This window comes from Cnephaeus nilssonii, assembly GCF_951640355.1.
Source record: "Cnephaeus nilssonii genome assembly, chromosome: X".
NCBI classification, from domain to species: domain Eukaryota; kingdom Metazoa; phylum Chordata; class Mammalia; order Chiroptera; family Vespertilionidae; genus Cnephaeus; species Cnephaeus nilssonii.
The window spans coordinates 104,484,608-104,505,488 of NC_137071.1; the positions used below are offsets into that span (position 1 = coordinate 104,484,608).

General features: G+C 39.1%; 2 protein-coding genes across 2 annotated transcripts in view; both read right to left on the minus strand.

Annotated features, from left to right (window-relative positions):
* Positions 1–17,495, minus strand: part of LOC307095401 (adhesion G-protein coupled receptor G4-like) — a gene marked incomplete at both ends in the record, with an annotated part of 116,952 nt that extends 99,457 nt beyond the window's left edge. Inside the window, 5 exons of the mRNA XM_079764607.1 lie at positions 10,097–10,215; positions 12,743–12,875; positions 14,377–14,540; positions 16,212–16,255; positions 17,469–17,495. Coding sequence (XP_079620733.1) covers positions 10,097–10,215; positions 12,743–12,875; positions 14,377–14,540; positions 16,212–16,255; positions 17,469–17,495 — 487 coding nt within the window. The remainder of the gene's footprint in view (positions 1–10,096; positions 10,216–12,742; positions 12,876–14,376; positions 14,541–16,211; positions 16,256–17,468) is intronic.
* A 2,796-nt stretch (positions 17,496–20,291) lies between these two features.
* LOC307095402 (adhesion G-protein coupled receptor G4-like) overlaps positions 20,292–20,881 on the minus strand; it is a gene marked incomplete at both ends in the record, with an annotated part of 56,801 nt that continues 56,211 nt past the window's right edge. The window contains 1 exon segment of the mRNA XM_079764608.1: positions 20,292–20,450. Coding sequence (XP_079620734.1) covers positions 20,292–20,450 — 159 coding nt within the window.

Below are 20,881 nucleotides of genomic sequence, written 5' to 3' on the forward strand. Positions count from 1 at the left end.
CTGAGCCACTGGGCCCTATAGGACACTTAGCACACAAAGCCACTCTATCAACTCAGGGAAGCAGCCAAAATGCGGAGACAAAGAACAAGATCACAAATGAAAGAAATGGAGGAAAGCAAATGACTGGATATAGAGTTTAAAACCAAGTTATAAGGTTTTTCAAGAATTTTCTAGAAAAGGCTGATAAATTTAGTGAGACCCTCGAGGATATGAAAAAGGACCAACTAGAAATTAAGCATACACTGACTGAAATAAAGAATAATATAGAGAGATCCAACAGCAAACTAGAGGATTGCAAGAATCAAGTCAAAGATTTGAAATACAAAGAAGCAAAAAACACCTAACCAGAAAAGCAAAAAGGATCCAAAAATATGAAGATAGTGTAAGGAGCCTCTGGAACAACTTCAAGCGTACCAACATCAGAATTATGGGGGTGCCAGAAGAAGAGATAGAGCAAGATACTAAAAAACTATTTGAAGAAATAATGACAGAAAACTTCCCCCACCTGTTGAAAGAAATAAACTTACAAGTCCAGGAAGTGCAGAGAACCCCAAACAAAAGGAATCCAAAGAGAATCATACCAAGACACATCATAATTAAAATGCCAAGAGCAAAAGACAAAGAGAGAATATTAAAAGCAGCAAGAGAAAAACAGTTAATTACCTACAAGGGAGTACCCATACGACTGTCTGCTGATTTCTCAACAGAAACTATGCAGGCCAGATGGGAGTGGCAAGAAATATTCAAAGTAATGAATAGCAAGAACCTACAACCAAGATTACTCTACCCAGCAAAGTTATCATTCAGAATGGAAGGTCAGATAAAGAGCTTCACAGATAAGAAAAAGCTAAAGGAGTTCATCACCGCCAAACCAGTATTATATGAAATGCTGAAGGGTATTCTTTAAGAAGAGGAAGAAAAAGAAAAAGGTAAAGATAAAAATTATGAACAACAAATACATATCTATCAACAAGTGAATCTAAAAATCAAGTGAATAAAAAAATCTGATGAACAGAATAAACTGGTGAATATAATAGAATCAGGGCTATAGAAAGGGAGTGGACTGACAATTCTTAGGGGGAAAGGGGTGTGGGGGTGCAGGAAGAGACTGGACAAAAATCGTACACCTATGGATGAGGACAGTGGAAGGGGTAAGGGAAGAGGGTGGGGTGGGAACCAGGTGGAGGGGAGCTATGGGGGGAAAAAAGAAGAACAATTGTAAAAATCTGAACAATAAAGATTTATTTTTTTAAATAAACTGAAAGCATCATTAAATATATCTATATATATAAAAGCCTAAGTGACTGTTACGACTGGTCAACCGAACGACAGGTCGACCAGTCACTATGATGCTCACTGACCATCAGGGGAGAGACACTCAATGCAGGAGCTGGTCCCTATTGGTTAGTGATCTCCTACAGCCAACCTCCATGGCCTGTTAACCTCCCATGGTCCCTCCCCAAGGCCGACTGGCCCAATCGGCCCCTATTGGGACTGGGCGAGATGGCCCCAATCTCCTCAATCACCAGCCAGACTGAGGTACCCCACCCATCCACTAATTCATGCACCGGGCCTCTAGTAGTAATAAAATAGACATGTAACTTGTGGAACTTCATAGGCTAAATAATCCTTTCTAGAAGAGAGGGCAATGTGGTAAAGACCAAGGGTCTGGAGCCATGCAGACCTGTCTGACTTCTGCCCCCAACTCCTTCTCTTTGACCCTGAGCAACCTACACCTGCCATGTGGGGCAGGGGCGGGAGGGCACCTTTCCAGCCAGGAGACTAGCAGGCAGTACCTGAGGCAATGCAATAGGAAATAAGTATCACAGTAGTATTCCTGCCAAAAAAATTGCTGGAAGCAATCAGAACAAGATTATAGCATATTCCACCAAAAACAACAGGCCTGGACTCTTCAAACATTATCAATTTCATGAAAAACGAAAAAAAGGAATGCTTTTCTATATTAAAAGAGACTAAAGATGCGTGGCAACCAAATACAACACATGATCCTTGATTGGATCCTGGATTTTTAAAAAGCAAAGCAGGACATTTTGGTAACGACAAGGGAAAATGTGGATGGGTCTATATGTTAGATGACATTATTATAACAGCTTGGTTTTGTTAATGATGTTTTGGTTATAGATGAGAATATCTTGTTCTCAAAAATAAATTTTAAATATTCGGAAAAAAATAGCTTTTGTTTGAATAATTGTCTACTTTCAAAGTTAAGAGCTTTGTTAAACAAAATACAACACTAATTAGATTTTAGTTCAACATAACCTGTATAAAGCTTAGCTTCCTTGTGGTATCCTCCTAGCTTAAATCACTCACATTCAAGTCCAGTAACCAAAATACAATGGAAAATAATTGAAAAATACAATCTGTTGAGAAAAATTTCAGAGAGATATGCTCATAACACACTTAACCCAGGTTACATTACAAATAACAAACTCTGTTCGGGAAAACAAAATAATAAAGCTCTGAATCAACTCTTTTTTCACTATTAATGTAAATTAAGGAATCTTAACTGAGATCTTCTCAATTTCAATCCCTCTCCTGCTCTTAACCATCACTTCACTCTGCGCAACAATGTCTTACATAGGAACTGAGTAGGCAGAAAGTTCTCTCTGAGGAGATGAAAGGAAGAGGGGAGATTGAACAAGGTTGTACTAGTTTCTTATAAATTAATATTTTGTCCTTGTTATATCTATCTTCTGATCAGTTAAAGAATCTGAGAAAACAATAAGACCAGAGACGGAAGAAAAATACAGAGTGTTCACTCACAGATCTTTCCACTGCTATAATGAAATTGTTCAGGCTTTGTTGTAAATGGGATAGCCAGAGCTGCCTACCTGTGGTCATCATTCTTTGGGCTGCAGTGGTGTGACTTCACTTCATGCACTCCCTGCTGTGGCAGAATAAAAGTAAACAACAAGCCACTAGGAGACCAACTATATTGTAGAAAGTAATTCTAGACCTTTAATCTAGAGTTATATGTTTTTTAAGTAAAATTTCAGCACAAATTACACTCGTGTAAAGAGTCTTAGTCCCCAAGCAAAAGCAAGAAAAGGAATCATCCCTTAATTGTTTTAGAATATATTCCCATTGCTTAAAATTGTTATAATTAATCTGACAGTAATTGCAACAATCAAAACAATAATATTATCTGTTATTTATCGAGCAATTCCCATGAGCCAGTATTTTATTTCTGACTGCTGCATATTCTACCCCAAAACTTACTGACTTAAAACAACAATTTATTATTATCCATCATGTTTCTGTGTTTTGAATGGACTCAGTTGAGCAGTGTTTTGCTTGGTGTTTCTCATGCAGTTGCAGTCAGATGGCAGATGGGATTGGAATAGTGATGGGCAACCTTTTGAGCTTGGTGTGTCAAACTTTGCCAAAAAAACTGAGCATAACTTGGGTAGTATGTCACTTTGAGGAAAAAAACATTATTTCGCAAATATTTTATCCTCAGGAGCAACAAATGTTGCAAGTAGTTGGGAGCCAGCAGTCCTGGATTGTGAGAGGGATGTCTGACGGGCAGTCGGACATCCCTCTCACAATCCAGGACTGCTGGCTCCCAACTACTTGCCTGCCTGCCTTACTGATTGCCCCTAACCACTTCTGCCTGCCAGCCTGATCACCCCCTAACCACTCTGCTGCCAGCCTGTTTGCCCCCAACTTCCCTCCTCTGCCGGCCTGGTCACCCCTAACTGCCCTCTCCTGCAGGGTTGATCACCTCCAACTGCCCTCCCTTGCAGGCCTGGTCCTTCTCAACTGCCCTCCCTTGCAGGCCGGGTGCCTCCCAACTGCCCTCTCCTGCTGGCCATCTTGTGGTGGCCATCTTGTGTCCACATGGGGGCAGGATCTTTGACCACATGGGGGCAGCTATATTGTGTGTTGCAGTGATGATCAATCTGTATATTACTCTTTTATTAGATAGGATAGAGGCCTAGTACAGGGGTGGGGGCCAGCTGGTTTGCCCTGAAGGGTGTCCCGGATCAGGTGGGGGTTCCCTTGGGGCGTTGGGCGGCCTGAGCGAGGGGCCTGTGGTGGTTTGCAGGCCAGCTACGCCCCCCGGCAACCCAAGCGGAGGCCCTGGTATCTGGAATTTATTTTCCTTCTACAATTGAAACTTTGTAGCCTGGAGCGGAGCCAAGCCTGGGGCTCCCTCCAAGGCCGGCAGCCATTTGTGTTGGGGTTATAATTGAAACTTTGTTGCCTTAAGCGGGTGGGCCCGGCCAAGGTGTGCGGAAAGCTTTGCTTCCCCTGTTGCCGGCGGCAACCCTGGCCTGCTCTCTCAAGCTCCATTCTGCCGCCATTTGTTTGAATTTGTTTACCTTCTATAATTGAAACTTTGTAGCTTGAGTGGAGGCTTAGGCCTGGCAAGGGCAGGCAGAAAGCTTGGCTTCCTCTGTTACCTAGGAAACCTTGCTCTCTGTGGCTGTAGCCATCTTGGTTTGGGTTAATTTGCATGCTCGCTCTGATTGGATGGTGGGCGTGGCTTGTGGGCGTGGCTTGGGTGTGTTGGAGGTATGGTCAATTTGCATATTTGTCTATTATTAGGTAGGATTTTTTTCATTTAATTACCACAATAACCCTATATGGTGGGTACTTTATTATCATTCCCTTTCTACAGATTAATAAATTAATACATAGGAGTTCTAACCAGATTTTATCCCAGGCCTGTTTGATTCCAATGCTAGTGTTCTTCAATATCACTTTCTACTACAGCATCTGTGCTTTTGTCCCTTTTCTCCATGGTGTTGGGGGTTGAAACACCAGTGCTTTGCAGTTCTGCCTGACATAGCTGGGAAATACATTGTTCTATCTCAATCACACACTATCCTGCACTGACAGTGGGATGTACACAGACAGAAAACAGTTTTATGAGAATTTGCAGCCAACTTTATTAGAGTGTGGTGCATCTTCAATATTATGGAGATAACAAAAACTGAGCATAACCCACAAACCTTTGACATAAGAGTACTTTTTCTAACTATGTGATATTAAGGAGTTATGAGAAATGAATATTTAAGTGGGAAACTGGTGAGTTTTCTCCAACCAAGATATCTAACGCGTTGTCAGCAAGATTGAAAGCTAAACAAAAATTGTTTCGACTTGAATATATATTTTTCTCTCCTTTATATTGTACCTATTTTTCATTAAGCTCTTAACTTACAATGAGAAAAAGAAGGATTCCTCTAAAGCTAATAAACTTAATAGGTTATCTTTCATTTATAGGTATACATTATAGTCACCATCCAAATGTCTTCTTCCTCTGCAAAGTAAAAAAAAAACACAACTTCTGACAGTTAATTTTCTAAAAACCCCAATCCAATGCAATGTTTTTGTTATTATGGTTGTTGACTTTTTCATCCACAGAGAAAATTATATTAGCATGTCTAAGAAAAATGTTTCACTTAGGAAGAAGTTCAGCGTGAAGCACAGACCTCTCTCTCTCTCTTGCTGCCTACTCCAAGTTGCAATACTCTCTATTACCCTCCATGATTTCAGATCTAGAAACCATCATATCTGTGCTTGTTTATCTAATTCTTTTAGATATTCCTTGGCAAGGATTCCAAATTTACAACTTTTCCAAGTTAGACCAGTCTGAGAATTTCACTACCTCAAGGCAATTCCCTAGCTATTCTGCAATACCTGGAATGCCTGTGCCCCAATTTCCAACTTTTCGATGTAGGATGAACCCACTTTATACACTAGAGTTATGCCTGACAAGGTGTATATAAACTGAAACTATATGAGGAAAATCTTTATGCATACTTAAAAGAACATGGATAAGGGTAGGCAGGACTTTCAGAATGGTGGTATAAGGAGGGGTTTGTGGAAAAGATCACCAAGAGAGACATCTATTAAACTGATCAAAATGATCAAACACAATCATTCAAAGTCTCTTGAGATTGATGGGAGATATTACAACAAATTGAGATGCATACATTCAACAAAATCAGCAGAAACTTGATAAGTACAGTGGGAGGCCATGGCATATGAGCTGGATCTACACCTATCTCCCACAGCTCTGCTTTGTGGATGTATTTTTCCACTGGGCTAGGTAACCAAGTAGCAGTCACCATCTCCCCCAGGTCCCTGGGGTATAAGAGCTATTCTGAATGGGTTTGACAGCCAGTGAACATTGGCAGTTCTCATCTTTCTGATCAGGACTGTAGATGATCCATACTGGGTAGTAGCAGCAGCTGGGTGCCAGCAATAAGTTCCCCTTATTCCCAAATACACACACAGCTCCTGCTGCGTAGGGAAGAGCCAGCTGAAGCATCTGATGAAGGGTACATACACCATCTCCGCCCACGCACCCCCCACACACACACCCCTAAGCTCTTGCCCTATAGGATACATATTTTTCCCAGAGGAAGGTAGAAGGAAGTCTCAAAGACTGGCAACACTACACCTCTGCCAAAGGGACAAACTTTAATTGGATCAGACCATGGAATAATTTATGACCCATGATTTTGTCAGAAACAACAGAGCATGGAACAGACTGATGAATCTCAGAAGGAAGGTGTATGGGGCATGGTGGGAAGAGATTAACCAAAGAAGTTATATGCATATATGCATAACCCATGGACACAGACAATAGTGTGGTGAAAGCCTGGGAGTGGGGGGTGGGTGCAGGTTGGGGGAAAAATGGGGGACATTTGTAATACTTTCAACAATAAAGATACATTTAAAAAACAGAGTAATCAACTAGCAATTCGGACACTAACAGATGGATATCAATAGAGGCAGACCAGCTAGAAGCTTAAGGAAGAGAAAGACAAAGAAACACTCAGAGAAAACTCAGGTAGAACCACTCATCCCTGGTGGTCAGAGAAAATGTGTACATGTTGAAGGCTGCATCTTCTAAGGAGTAGTATCAGAGGATGTACAATTCAGGGGAATTAGATTTCACTAAACTAGGCTAGCCAATGACATTTTTTTACAGAAATAACAAAAAGGAATTCTAAAATTCATATATAGCCACAAAATACCCTGAATAGCCAAATCAATCTTGAGAAAGTAGAACAAAGTCATCACACTCCTCGGTATCAAAATATATTACAAAGCTACAGTAGTCAAAACAGTCTGATACTGGTATAAACACAGACATATAGAACAATGCAACAGAATAGAGAGCTCAGAAATAAATCCACGCATATACCATCAACTGATCTTCAACAAGGGTGCCAAAAATACACAATGGGAAAAGGATAGTCTCTTCAACAAATGGTGTTGGGAAAACTGGATATCCACATGCAAAACAATGATATTGACCCTTATATTACACCATACACAAAAATCAATTCAAAATGGATTTAAGACTTAAATATAAGATCTGAAACTATAAACCTTCTTGAAGAAAACATAAGGAAAAAGCTCATGACATTGATATTTATTGTATGTGATGAAAAGCACAGCAGCAACAATAAAAATAAACAAGTGGGACAACATAAAAAGAAGCTTCTGACAGCAAAAGAAACAATCAACAGAGTGGAAAGTCAACCTACACAATGGGATAAAATATTTGCAAACCATACATATATCTGATAACAAGTTAATCTCCAAAATACACAAAAGCTAAAACTCAATAGAAAAAAACAAAAACAAATAACTGATCAAAAATGGGCTAAGGCTTGAACAGACATTTTTCAGAAGAAGGCATATAAAAGGCTAACAAATATATGAAAAGGTGCCCAACATCAGTAATCATCAAGGAGATGCAAATCAAAACCACAATGAGATATCACTTCATAACTGCCAAGATGGCTATTATTTCTATCAAAGGATAAGTGTTAGCCAGGGTGTGGAGGAAAGGGAACCTTTATACACTGTTGGTGGGAATGTAAATTGGTACAACCATTATGGAAAACAGTATGGAAGTTCCTCAAATATTAAAAATAGACTACCATGTGATCCAGCAATCCCACTTGTTGGTATATATCTAAAGGAAATGAAATCACTATATTAAAGAGATATCTGTGCCTGACAAGTGTGGCTCAGTTGGCTAGAGTGTCATCCCATGCCCTGAAGGGTCTCAGGTTCTATTCCTGGTCAGGGCACATACCCAGGTTGTGGGTTTGATCCCCAGTCAGGGAGCATATGGAAGGCAACTGATCAATGTTTCTCTCTCACATTGATGTTTCTCTCACTCTCTCCCTCTCCTTTCCTTTCTCTTTAAAATCAATAAAAACATATCCTCGGGTGAGAATTAAAGATTCACAATAGTCAAGATATGAAAACAACCTAAGTGTACATCAAGAAATAAATAGGTAGCCCTGCCCGATGTGGCTCAGTTGGTTGAGCATCCTCCAGTACACTCAAAGGTCACCAGTTTGATTCCCGGTGAGGGCACATGCCCAGGTTGTGAGTTCAGTCCCTAGTTGGAGTGTGTATGGGAGGCAACCAATTTTTAACTCTCACATCGATGTTTCTTTCTCTCTAAAAAAATCAATAAAAACATATTTTTAAAAATAAAAAAAGAAAGAAAGAAAATGTGATATATATATATATATATATATATATATATATACACACACACACACACACACACACACACACACACAATGGAACGCTATTCAGCCACAAAACAAAGAAAATCTTGCCATTTGCAGAAACATGAATGGATCTTGAGAATATTATGCTAAGTGTAATAAGCCAGACACAGAAAGACAGATATTGCATAATCTCACTTCTATGTGAAATCTAAAAAACAGTTGCACTCACAGAAGCACAGGGTAGAATGGTGGTTGTCAGGGGTTGGGGGAAGAGGAAATGGGAAGTTCCTAATCAACAGGCATAAAATTTCAGTTAAGCAAGATGAATAAGTTCTAAAGATCTGTTGTATAACATTGTACCTATTATAGCCAATAGTCATGTGTTATACACTTAAAATTTAACAAAAGGGTAGATCTCATATTATGTGTTGCTATTACAAAAAATAAAATAAAATTAAGCAAGAAACAAAGTTGATTAGAGGTTTCCAGGGGTTGGAAGGAGAGGGGAATAAAGAGTGACTGCTAATGTGTATGGAGGTTTCTTTTTGGAGTGATTAAAATGTTTTGGAATTAGTAGCAATGATTGCACAATCTAGAGAATATACTAAAAACCACAGAATTGTACACATTAAATAGGTGAATTTTATTATATTTGAGTATCCATAAAATTTTTTAAAGTACATTGAGATATCAATTTCTGCTTATCAAATCACCAAAGATACAAAAGTCTGATACCATGCTGTGTTGATGAAAGGATTCTGAAACAGGCACTTTCATGCCTTGCAAGTGGGAGTATAAATTGATGCAACTATTACAGAGAGCATTTTGACACCATCAAAAGTATGATTGACCCAGCAATTCTACTTTTAGGAATTTATGCTTCAAGAATACCCAATTTACACAAAATGACATATACATGATATCCATTATAGCAGCTTTTAAAAAACAAAATGTTATTAACAACTTAAATGCCCACCCATAGGAAACATGTTAAAGAAATATATGCAGTATAATGCAATGCCATGGAAAAAAGAATGAGAAAGTTCTTCATATACTAATATGATAATTTCTTCAATATATTTTTAAGAGAAAAAAGCAAAGTTCAGAAGAGCATGTATGCATGCTCCACTTTTTTTACAAAAGGGAGGGAGAATATACATGTATGTATCGTGTATGTGTATATATACATATACATACACATATATAAATTTCCTTATAGATGCATAGAATATCTCTGTGGATATTAATTGAATGGCTCTGGAAAGGAGATATTTCACTGTATTTTTTGTTTTGTTTTTTCAATAGTAAACTATGTGAAGTTTACTATTCAAACATGTTTTAAATAAAATAAAATTAAAAATAATAATTAACAAAATTTTTAAAATAAAATAGAAATTATAAAACAAAAAGCACTGATAGTCTTAACTTGTCATGCTCCACTCCTACCTGCACAAACATGAACTACCTAATTTCTGAGACTAGATTTCTGTAAGGTAGATTTTCCTATGTGAGGTTTGTTTCCCTGTTCTCTTTCTGATCTCAGGTCAAGTAGACTAACTGGGGTTCCAGAGCAGTCTTACCATCACTTATAGTAATATTAGCAAGATCCACAATATTATCAGGAAGGTCTTGAAGCAATTGGCATTGTTTAAACTTTGGTTTTTCCCACTGAGATTTTCCAGTATCCATGCTGATTGAACTGAAAAAGAGAGGAGAGAGGAACAACAATTTATCTCATTGGAAGATGAGGCCAGAATAGTCCTAAAGCTAATGGTGAAGGATCAGGGTTTATCTTTAGCATACCTCCCCTCTTTGCCCACTCCCAGCCTCCTGGCTGAGACAGCAAAGGAGGAGGCCCAGTGTTTGTAAAGTGAAGAAAATTTTGCTCTTAGAAAGGAAATATAAGCAGGCAAGAAAGCCTGAGATGGGGCCTGACAATGTCCATTGAACCAAGAGTCAAGGCAGAGATTTTGCCCTTCTGGATAGGTCTCCTTACCCTCATTTTCTCTTCTTAACCTCATTCCTGTTAGAATGTGGTCTCTATCTTAGCATATCAATTTACTCAAGGCAATTAGTATAGCATCCTCTGTAGCTCATTGACCCGCATCATCTACCCTCCACTCTGCTTCATCCAATTCAAGCCAGTTCATTTCAAGTCAACTAATACATTTATTGAGCACCCACTGTGTTCTAGGACTGGTAGCAGGTAGTGAAGACAAACAGAGCGGGGTCTCGTCCCTCAAGGAGCTTGTAACTTGGTGATTTGAGACTGTAAATGTAACTACATTTAATAGGCAAGATAGGATAAGAACAGCAGTATGAACAAAATTGAATGTATCAAACCACCAAGCAAGGAAAACTTACTTGCAACTTTTGAGCTAAGCTGGTGCTGAAAGTGAAGCATCCACTGCTGTTTGGAAATTTTAACCTTGCTATTTTGGCTTCTGTAAACGCTTGCTTGCTTAAATAATAAGGAAAATAAGACTACTCCCATTCCAGAGAGGCCGTGGACTATGCCCCAGACAGAGTTGTCAGTGCTGACACCAGACCAGGCCTTGAGATAGGGTCTCATGGCCCCTTCCCAGCATGCAGGCCTTCTTTCCCAGAAGGCCCGGAAGTCTCATTCCAAATTTGGGAGACAAAAGAGCTAGGAAAAGTATAAATAGAAAAGCTTTCCTCCATGTGGGGGACCCAGAATTTGAAAGGCACATTTTTCTCTGGCCCTGCACTTAATAAAATGTAACTTCCTTTCTCTAAGCATGGCTTGATTTTTTTTTCCCGGTCTTCTGTAACAAAAGGACAGAGTTGGAAAAAGCCCCACCACCAGCAGCAGTAACAGAGCAAATGGCATAAGCAAAAAAGACACGAGGCAACACCTATTGAGTTCACAATGGCAAATGACCCTTTTTGGCTGGAATGCATTAAAGAAGGGAGCCTGCGGGTTTGGACTTAATTCTTGAGGCAATGTGAAACCAGAGTAAGAAGGTAGCATGATGGCAACTATACTTTAGGAAAATCACACTGGCAGCAGTATGGAGTATAGCTGGTGGGTAATGGACAATTAGAAAACAAGGAAACTGCTCTAATAGTGGGCAAGATATATTAAGGTCCTGCACCAGGGTAGTGGCTGTGTGGTTGTAAAGGAAAGTCTAGATGTGAACTCTGAATTTGAACTTTTTAAAAAGATGCATGATTTGTTGACTGATTAGATGTAGGGAGTAAGAGGTAGACTACAATTCAAAATGTTGTCCTCCAAAGCAGAGCTTTTAACGCTTCTGTCAAAACTGGCTGCTCCTTTGCTGTGTCCACTTAACTTAATGCATAAACCATTAACAGCAGAGAGTAATAGAAGAGGGGCTGATGATTTTAAAAAGGAAAATTATAAGGTCTACAATAGAAGAGTGACTTAGTAAATTATTATGGCCCATCAACAAGTTAGTTTCTGAGGCAGTTTTTCAAAATTGTTATTAAGAAGATGACTGTCAAACACACACACACACACACACACACACACACACACACACACACAAAACCTACATATTTTGAAAAAAAACAAAAGATGACTAAAACATGGCAAATATTGATAAACCATTGAGTAAAAGGATAAATTCCATTATTATTTTTTGTTGTTAATCCTCACCCAAGGATATTTTTCCATTGATTTTTCCAGAGAGAGTAGAAGGGATGCAAGAAGGGGTGGGGGGAGAGAGAGAGAGAGAGAGAGAGAGAGAGAGAGAGAGAGAGAGAGATTGGTTGCTTCCTGCACAGGCCCCGACTGGGGCCAGTGATTGAACCTGCAACCCAGATACATGCCCTTAACCGGAATTGAACCCAACACCCTTTGGTGCATGGGCCAATGCTCTAACCACTGAGAACAATGACCAGAGCAAAAATTCCATTATTGATATGAGGACTTATTATCACTACATAAAACTTAAAGGAATGCAGCAAAAGCCAAATGAAAAAAATATACTGACCTGAAAACAGCTGTGTTCAGGTGATGGGTTTCTGAGTGACTTTTTTTCTCTTTTGTCTTGTTGAAAATTTTTCTGGAATGTTATTATGTAGCATTATATTCTTAAGTAGGCAAAAAAAAAAAAAGAAAGACCGAAAGACTGGCAGTAGAGGGGGAGAGAAGGAGCTCAGACAAATGACATAGAAACATGCCCCTAATTAGCAGATCTTTGTGTATTTGAACTAGCAATTAGAACGTGGCCAATACTTACCAGATTCTAGTAGCGTTTCCAGCCTTATTTTTTATGCATCTAGTTTGGGCTGTATCAGTAGGGTTGGTTAAGAGCCACTTATATGTCCCTTTGTATTTAGAGGTTGTCTCTTCGGCTTTGCATTTTCCTGGCTCTACAGAGAAAATGTATGCACATTTTAAAGGGCAAAAGGCACTTGAAAGTATCATGAACATCCATTATGACCCATCATTATTATCCTGTGCACAAACATCAGCAAATAAAAAGGAAACTTTTCTTTTAACCAGGCCATTTAAAGCAGGCTTCACTGAAAATAGCATTAAGTGGGTTCTTTATTTAAAATATAAGCCTCCCAATACATCCTCGCATTTAGTCCTTTTCATTAAAACTACCAGTTGACAGAGCAAGTTTTTAGTTTTTGTTTTTAAAAATGATACACGTGCCTTGAAAAAATTTTAAGCCACATAGAGAGGTGTAGAGTAAAAATCAAAAGTCCCCTGCCAGTTGCCCTCCTTTTGAGGTACCCACTGTTAATAGTGTGAGGTGCAATGATAGGCTGACTTATATTTCTGGACAGCTACTTGCTTCTTAATGGACTCTGGGGTAGATTTGGTTTAAGTAAACTCAACGTATCCATCATCATCAACATAGATGGGAGCCTGTTCTGATGTTGGTGCTGATGGCAAAATTTTGCTGCCAAGAGTTGTCACCTTAAGGAAGATATGACTTGGGTTATGTTTATGTAATAAGTTCCCAGTTTTTACTGACCACTCATTGGGTTTGTGACCCTGATTCCAAAAATCTTTCCCTCAGGTGTAGACAGAGTGGCCCGGCCAGCTTTGCCCAGCCATCCCCATCTCCTCTCTGAGTGAGGATGAAAGGCCTTACCCTCACTCTCCGAACACATTCATTAACATCATTTGCATGGTGGCTCTGCCTGTGGTTTCAATACTGCTCTGCCTTCCATCTCACTCTCATTCTCAATGGAAGCATGCCCTCCACCACCCAGTTAGTTTGTTGCCAAGGATTGTGTGTTCTAATGCCTATGTGTGTTATTAAGGTTAGCTCAATATTTTTACCCCAGTCTATTAGGGAAAAGGAAGAAAGCTGCCATCGGATGGGGGTGGCCTGATAGTCTTTCTCTTTTACCATTAAAGCCTTGCTAATCTAAAAAGAAAATGACCATGAGAGAAATCCTGGACTGTTCCCAGATCACTTTCCAAGATGAATAGGCTGGCTAAATCAATCAATAAAGTAAGTATCTATTAGGCAGCTATTGTGTGTAATGAGAAAGCTCTCCCAGGTCTCTGGGTATTTATGCAAAAGAGACAATCATTCCACACCATTGATGAACTGGCTACTGCTGAAATCCAGAGCTGAAAAAGTCTCTGTTAACCCCTCTGGCTTGATAGATAGATATAGATAGATAGATGATAGAGGATAGATAGATAGATAGATAGATAGATAGATAGATAGATGATAGATAGATAGATAGATGATAGAAAGGTTGTCAGAGCAAGTGGGTACAAAAGATGTGGAAAGGAACATAAATATCACTTCTCTCCCCTCTGAATTCAGGATGTCTTACTATGCATGCATTATGAGCTTTATAAGAAGGGAAGTGAATTCATATGGAATATCCCCACCCAAATTACCTAGTTTTTTCACTGCAACATGTTCAGACTTTACTAATAACGTCAATTGATGTTGTGTGAAGTTTCCATGCATGAGATTGCCATGTATTTTACTTTTAATCCTGCTAATCAATTCAGTGGGTGCTAAAGAAGAGTTGGCCTTTACGATGACCTGACAGACATAGCTAAAAAGCAGAAAAAAAAAAGAGGTTATAGTTATGTCAACAGTGTGCAACTTGGCCTATGGTGATGCAATTCTGTATATTTTACACTATTAAGTGGGAAATCTTAAGAAATTATGGAAGACAGCATATTTAAATTGATAAATTTTCTCGTATCCAAAACAAAAAACTCAAAACCCATTTTCAAAAGAACAGTCAGCAACATTTGCATTATGTTGAAATTGGTTAGCCATACTATTTTTCTATGAGTTTGTGATAATTAATAGAGGAGATGAAGTATTCAGGGTTTATTACTTCAGAGAAAACCTTTTATCTTTCTGGTCTCCAATTTATCCATCATTACTGCAATAAGGCAAATAGGCACATGCTCAATTAGTCTATAAAGATGTGTCCTACAAAAAAACTATTTCTATCATAGAATAATAGTAATGATAATGATAGTAGTTAACATTTGTGAATTTCTTTTTTTTAAATGTTTTTAATGATATTAGAGAGGAAGGAAGAGAGATAGTAAAATAGAAACATTGATTGGCTGCCTCCTGCACGCCCTCTACAGAGCCCACAACCAGAGCATGTGCCCTAACAGGGAACTGGTGACCTCTTGGTTCATGGTTTGACGCTCAACCACTGAGCCACACCGTCCTGGAACATTTATGGAGTTCTTGCTTCACATGTTTTAATTCATGTTATCCTCACAACAACCTTATGTGGTAGTGCTATTATTATCCCCATTCCACAGATGAGGAAACTAAACCTTAACCAAGGTCACAAAGACCTAGTCTTTCATTTCTAAATATTCTTCCTACTAGAAGACATATTATGAAAGAATAGGGCTGTCCTTGATCTGAACCTTTGTAGTGAGATCCTCAAAGAGTCTAACTTCCTCTACTTCTCCATTACAGAACACATTTCAGATTCACAAACTTACCTGTACCTTTTCTCCATTTCCAGTTGTAAATAGTCTTTTTGAAGAACACATTTCCTATGTTTCCTACCAGCTGTTGAAATTTAGATGTGCCTGTGTTTACTCAAAAGTTTTATGTCTAATATAAGACATGTCACCCCATTCACTGATCCATATTTGGTGAAGACCCTGTTCATCTTACCCATTTCATTTGAGGCCTCTCTCTTCTCAACTATCATCTTTCCAGCCTGAAGAGAACTCCTCTTTTTTAAACTTCTCCTCTTGCTGCAACAGACTCTCTGTTCTTAGCATCCTGAATATTTCAGTGACCTTTCCAGGAGTCTTCTTTGGCTATATGTACTTTTTGAGTTGCATCAAGCAGCCCAACAATAGCTGGAGAAGCTGGACCACGAGTTTGAACAGGACCAAGGATGTTTTCCATGTTGCTTTTTCAATTTTCCTGCTCAGTATTTTGTGGACTTTTTTTTTTATAACAAACACTTTATTCCTCTATCCTGAAATTATGACCACTTTGGACTCCATTTTCTCTTCACTACAAAGAGGCAGCATCAAGCAGACTGCTAGGCTGTGCCATGACCAACTGAAACAACTTATTTTATCAAGGCAAGAGCCCAATTACAGCCTCTAAAATAACCACCAGGTACTTTGATCTCCTTCTGATAACTATGACCAACAGGCTGCACATACAGAATTAAATGGAAGGTAAATCAGAACTAAATGTACCAGCTATGAATAAACTCAACTCCTACCTGTATAGCACATGGGAAATTGTAGCCATCTCTTGCCCTTCTCTCTGTTCCAAATAATGCAAAAGAAAAGTGCATACTCACTGAACTCTTTAAACAAACATCACAACTGAGTACAGGGCTTATTGTTAACTACAGCAATCATAATTATATTTTATATTTATGTAACTCATTGCCATCTTCAAATCACCCTCAAAAACATCAATGCATTTATAGTCCTCAAACTAACTCTGTAGGGTGGGCATTCCAGGGATTGTCACCACATTTTCTACATGAGGAAGCTAAGTCTTAGAGAAGTTAAATTATTTGCCCAGTATCACACAGCTGAGAAGTCAAAGAACTAAGAGTAGAATCTAAGCCTAACATAACAATAGTGCTACCAAGCATTTACTGTGCTTTATGTCCTGTGCTAAGCACTTTACATAAATTATCCCATTCCAACTTTCCAATAGCCCTGTGAGGAACTGTAATATTGTTATCCTCATTGCACAGATTAGGAAAGTGAGGCATAGAGAGATTAATTATGTTGCCCAAGGTCTCACAATCAGAAAGTGGAAGAGTAGGGATTCTAATCCAGGCAGCCTGACTCTAGGGAACTCATTATTAGCAATAGGCTTTTACACCTATTATTTGAGAGGAAGTTTAGTCATGTCAAGTTATCTATCATGTATTAAGTTAAAAATTCTGATTCAGCTCTAACCAGTTTGATTCAGTGGATAGAGCATCAGCCTGCAGACTCAAAGGTCCCAGGTTTGATTCCGGTCAAGGGCATGTACCTTGGTTGCGAGCACATACCCAGTGGACAGTGTGCAGGAGGCAGCTGATCGATGTTTCTCTCTCATTGATGTTTCTAACTCTCTATCCCTCTCCTTTCCTCTCTGTAAAAAATCAATAAAATATATTTTTTAAAAATCTGATTCAGCTATTTATAGAAAGTATTTTAAATGATGGCAGATAACTTGAAATGCACTGATTGCATTTTGTATAGTTAAAATATTTATCTCATTTAAATACCTTAAAATATGTGTTTACTAATCCTTTCAGAGTCTGACATTATAAAGCTTTGAGGCATTGGAATAAGTACTGAGAGTTGGGGCAAGGATGATGGGAGATAGTTTTGTTACACTCTGACTTCAAATCTATATAAATAGAGGATGGATGTATTTGGGAATGCCAGCCTTGCAAACAACTATGTCACTCCTGGAAGAACCAGACTTTTTACAAAAAGTCCACAATCAAGAAATTCCATTTACCATTTACAATCCCAAAGTCATCCCATACCCCCATAGCCCACAAAATGGGCCTTGAAAAAACTGCCACATACATAGTTCAAAAAGCAGAGGATGGTTTCCTTACTGGGTTCTTGTGCAATTCCGAAGAAGTTAATGTATTTTGACCCTCAAGGATTACAACTGAGCCTTGCCTAATTCTATATAATAAAAGCTTAATATGTAAATCAACCAAATGGCCAAACAGCAGAATGACTATCCAGATGACCATCCAGACGACCATTGGGGACCATGCCATGACACCCACTGGCGCCAGGCCAGCCAAGGTGGGTGCGATGCAATTGGTCGGGGGCCCAGCCATCGCCCCATGATCGCTCCGCAGTGGGAGGCCCAGGCGGGCTGTCATTGGTGGGTGGGGCCTCCCTCTGCAAGGGAAGCCTGGGTCCCCATGCTGGAGGGAAGCCGGTGCCGGCAACCGGGGGCGGGGTGGTGGGTGGAAATGAAGGCCTACTCTTGCACAAATTTTGTGCATCGGGCCTCTAGTAATATACACTGAGTGGCCAGATTGTTATGATCTCTGAACGCATAATAATCTGGCCACTCAGTGTATATCCTATATAATCCTATATAATAAAAGGCTAATATGCAAGTTGTCCACTCGACCAAGAGTTCAACCAGCAGTCAGGCTGGCCAACCACCCATGTCGCCTCCCCCTGGCCAGGCTGGCCAAACCCCACCCATGCATGAATTCATGCACTGGGCCTCTAATATATATATACTGAGTGGCCAGATTATTATGCGTTCAAAGATCATAATAATCTGGCCACTCAGTGTATACTTGGGTAGAAGAGCTATTTACTTACATCTAATCAGGTATAAGATAGGTTACAAATACATTTGTTTTGAAAAATTACTTACAAAAGTTTGGTCCATGGTTTTTTCTTCCTTAGAAGTATCTCTATATCAAAAGCATCAAAAATTATAGAAAAATGCAATAGAGTACCATATACATAAGAGCATAAGTTCAGGAAAAAGACAACTCTGAGGAAAACAGTAGAATTTCTCAGCTTGGAATTAAAATAATACTAGGGCTGCAAGAAGATACTTCAAAAGAGATTGGTCATTATTTGTATACCAAAATGGTAGTAAGCCTTTGACTCAGCAAACCCACTTTTAAGAATCTACTCCATAATAGTACCAACAAGGAATCATAAAAATACTAGTATATGTACAAGAGTGGAAATAACTGAAATGTCCATTATTAAGTAATTGGGTAAATACACCATGGCACACTTATGCAAAATAATCCTATGCAGGCATAAAAATGAATAAGCTAAATCACTATGTATTGGCCTCAAAGGATGTACATGATGTATTCTAAAATATGAAAAGAATGTTGGAAAACAGTATGCAAAGTAGGATCCTATTCTCTTAGTAAATGCATGGCAACAAATCTAGGGGAATATGTAAGATATGCTGTTAACCAGAGTTCTTGGAGTGGGTGGGTTTCTGGAGATTTTTGCTATCCAAGTTACATATTTCTGTAAAGCTCTAAGATTTTACAATGACTACATATTACTTTTGTAATAAGGAAACATAATTGACATAATTCTTTGAAAAGAATGTTGTATAATCCACAATTTTCTTTTAATAACCTACCATAGATTTACTTTTATTACCTTATATAAACCTTCTTGAGCCTATTTATATTTGAACATGGAGTAGAAACCAAAATCCCAGTATGTGGAAGATAGGCAGGCATGTGTACTGTTTTAAAAATCAGGTTACAGTGGTATACCAGAGCCATGCCTATTTTTCAAAAGGATCTATGGATGTTCCTTTAACAGAGGACCAATATATGTGCAATGCAAGAGCAGAGGAAATATTTATCAGATGACCAATTGCTTTGGTCATCTTCTTGATACCACTCAGTGTCTTCTCATTTTACTGCAATCAGCTCTCCAACTTTGTGCCCCAGGCAAGTCTTGAACTAGTCAGCATTCCTCTCTCTAAACATTTCCAGTTCCCTTTAGAATTTCTAATTTCTGGAAGTGCATTGTCCAAAAATAAAAAGCTTTATGAATCTTTATGCATTGGTCATTCTGAGTCTTTTATCTTTTAAGGCATTTCCCCCCTAAGTCACAGAATTATAGTATTTTAAAGCTAAAGGGGGCATTAGAGGTAACTGAGTCCAATTCCACTGTTTCCCCTACTTATTTTATTCTGTTTTGTTCTCCCACTGGATTTATACCCTATAGTATTTTGTATATTTTTAATATATTTTATTGATTTTTTACAGAGAGGAAGGGAAAGGGAGAGAGAGAGTTAGAAACATCTATGAGAGAGAAACATCGATCAGCTGCCTCCTGCACACTCCCTACTGGCTGGGTATGTGCCCACAACCAAGGCACATGCCCTTGACCGGAATCGAACCTGGGACCCTTGAGTCCCAGAGCAGGCCGACGCTCTATCCACTGAGCAAAACCGGTTAGGGCTACACTATAGTATTTTTAAAAATATATTTTTTATTGATTTCAGAGAGGAAGGGAGACAGAGGAGAGAGAGAGAGAGAGAGAGAGAGAGAGAGAGAGAGAGAGAGAGAGATCAGTGATGAGAATCATTGATTGACTGCCTCCTGCACGCTCCCTACTGAGGATTGATCCATAAACCCGGACATATGCCCTTGACTGGAATCAAACCCGGGACCCTTCAGTTCTCAGGCCAACACTCTATCCACTGAGCCAAATCGGCTAGGGCAATACTCTATAGTATTAATACAAATTTCTTTCTCAATCCAAAAAGAACCTACACTCAGAAGGGAAGATGCAACTCAAAATGCAGCAGTCCCTACAGCTCAGACAAAAACAAAGGACATCTTCTCTGGATAATAACAGATCCAGAGTGCCCTCAAACTGCCTTTCATCCCACAGCAGATGACATTCACATACCTGCTTTTAATTTGAATAGCCAGATTAGCAAGAGCAAATTCACTGTCCTGAAATATAGAATTCAACTGTAAAAGACAAAACATATCAGTTTTAGTATTTCTACTCCTCTATCTTAACTGAGCAAAGTTACCTGAGATGATGTGATCATTAAGCTCCATTCACTATTTCAGCTGGTTCAACATTTCCATCTGCTCCACTTGGTTTTTACCTACTATTATGAGCTTAATTGTATCCCCCAAATTTCATATGTTGAAGCCCTAACCTCCTAATGTGACTATTTGGAGATTGAGCCTTTAAGGAGGTAATTAAGGCTAAATGAGGTCATAAGGGTGGAGCCCTAATCCCATAGGACTGGTGTCACTATAAGAAGGGGAAGAGACACCAGACATCTCTCTCTCTCTCTCTCTCTCTCTCTCTCTCTCTCTCTCTCTCTCCACACACACACACACACACACACACAGAAAATCATGTGAAGGCACAAAGTGAAGGTAGCCAT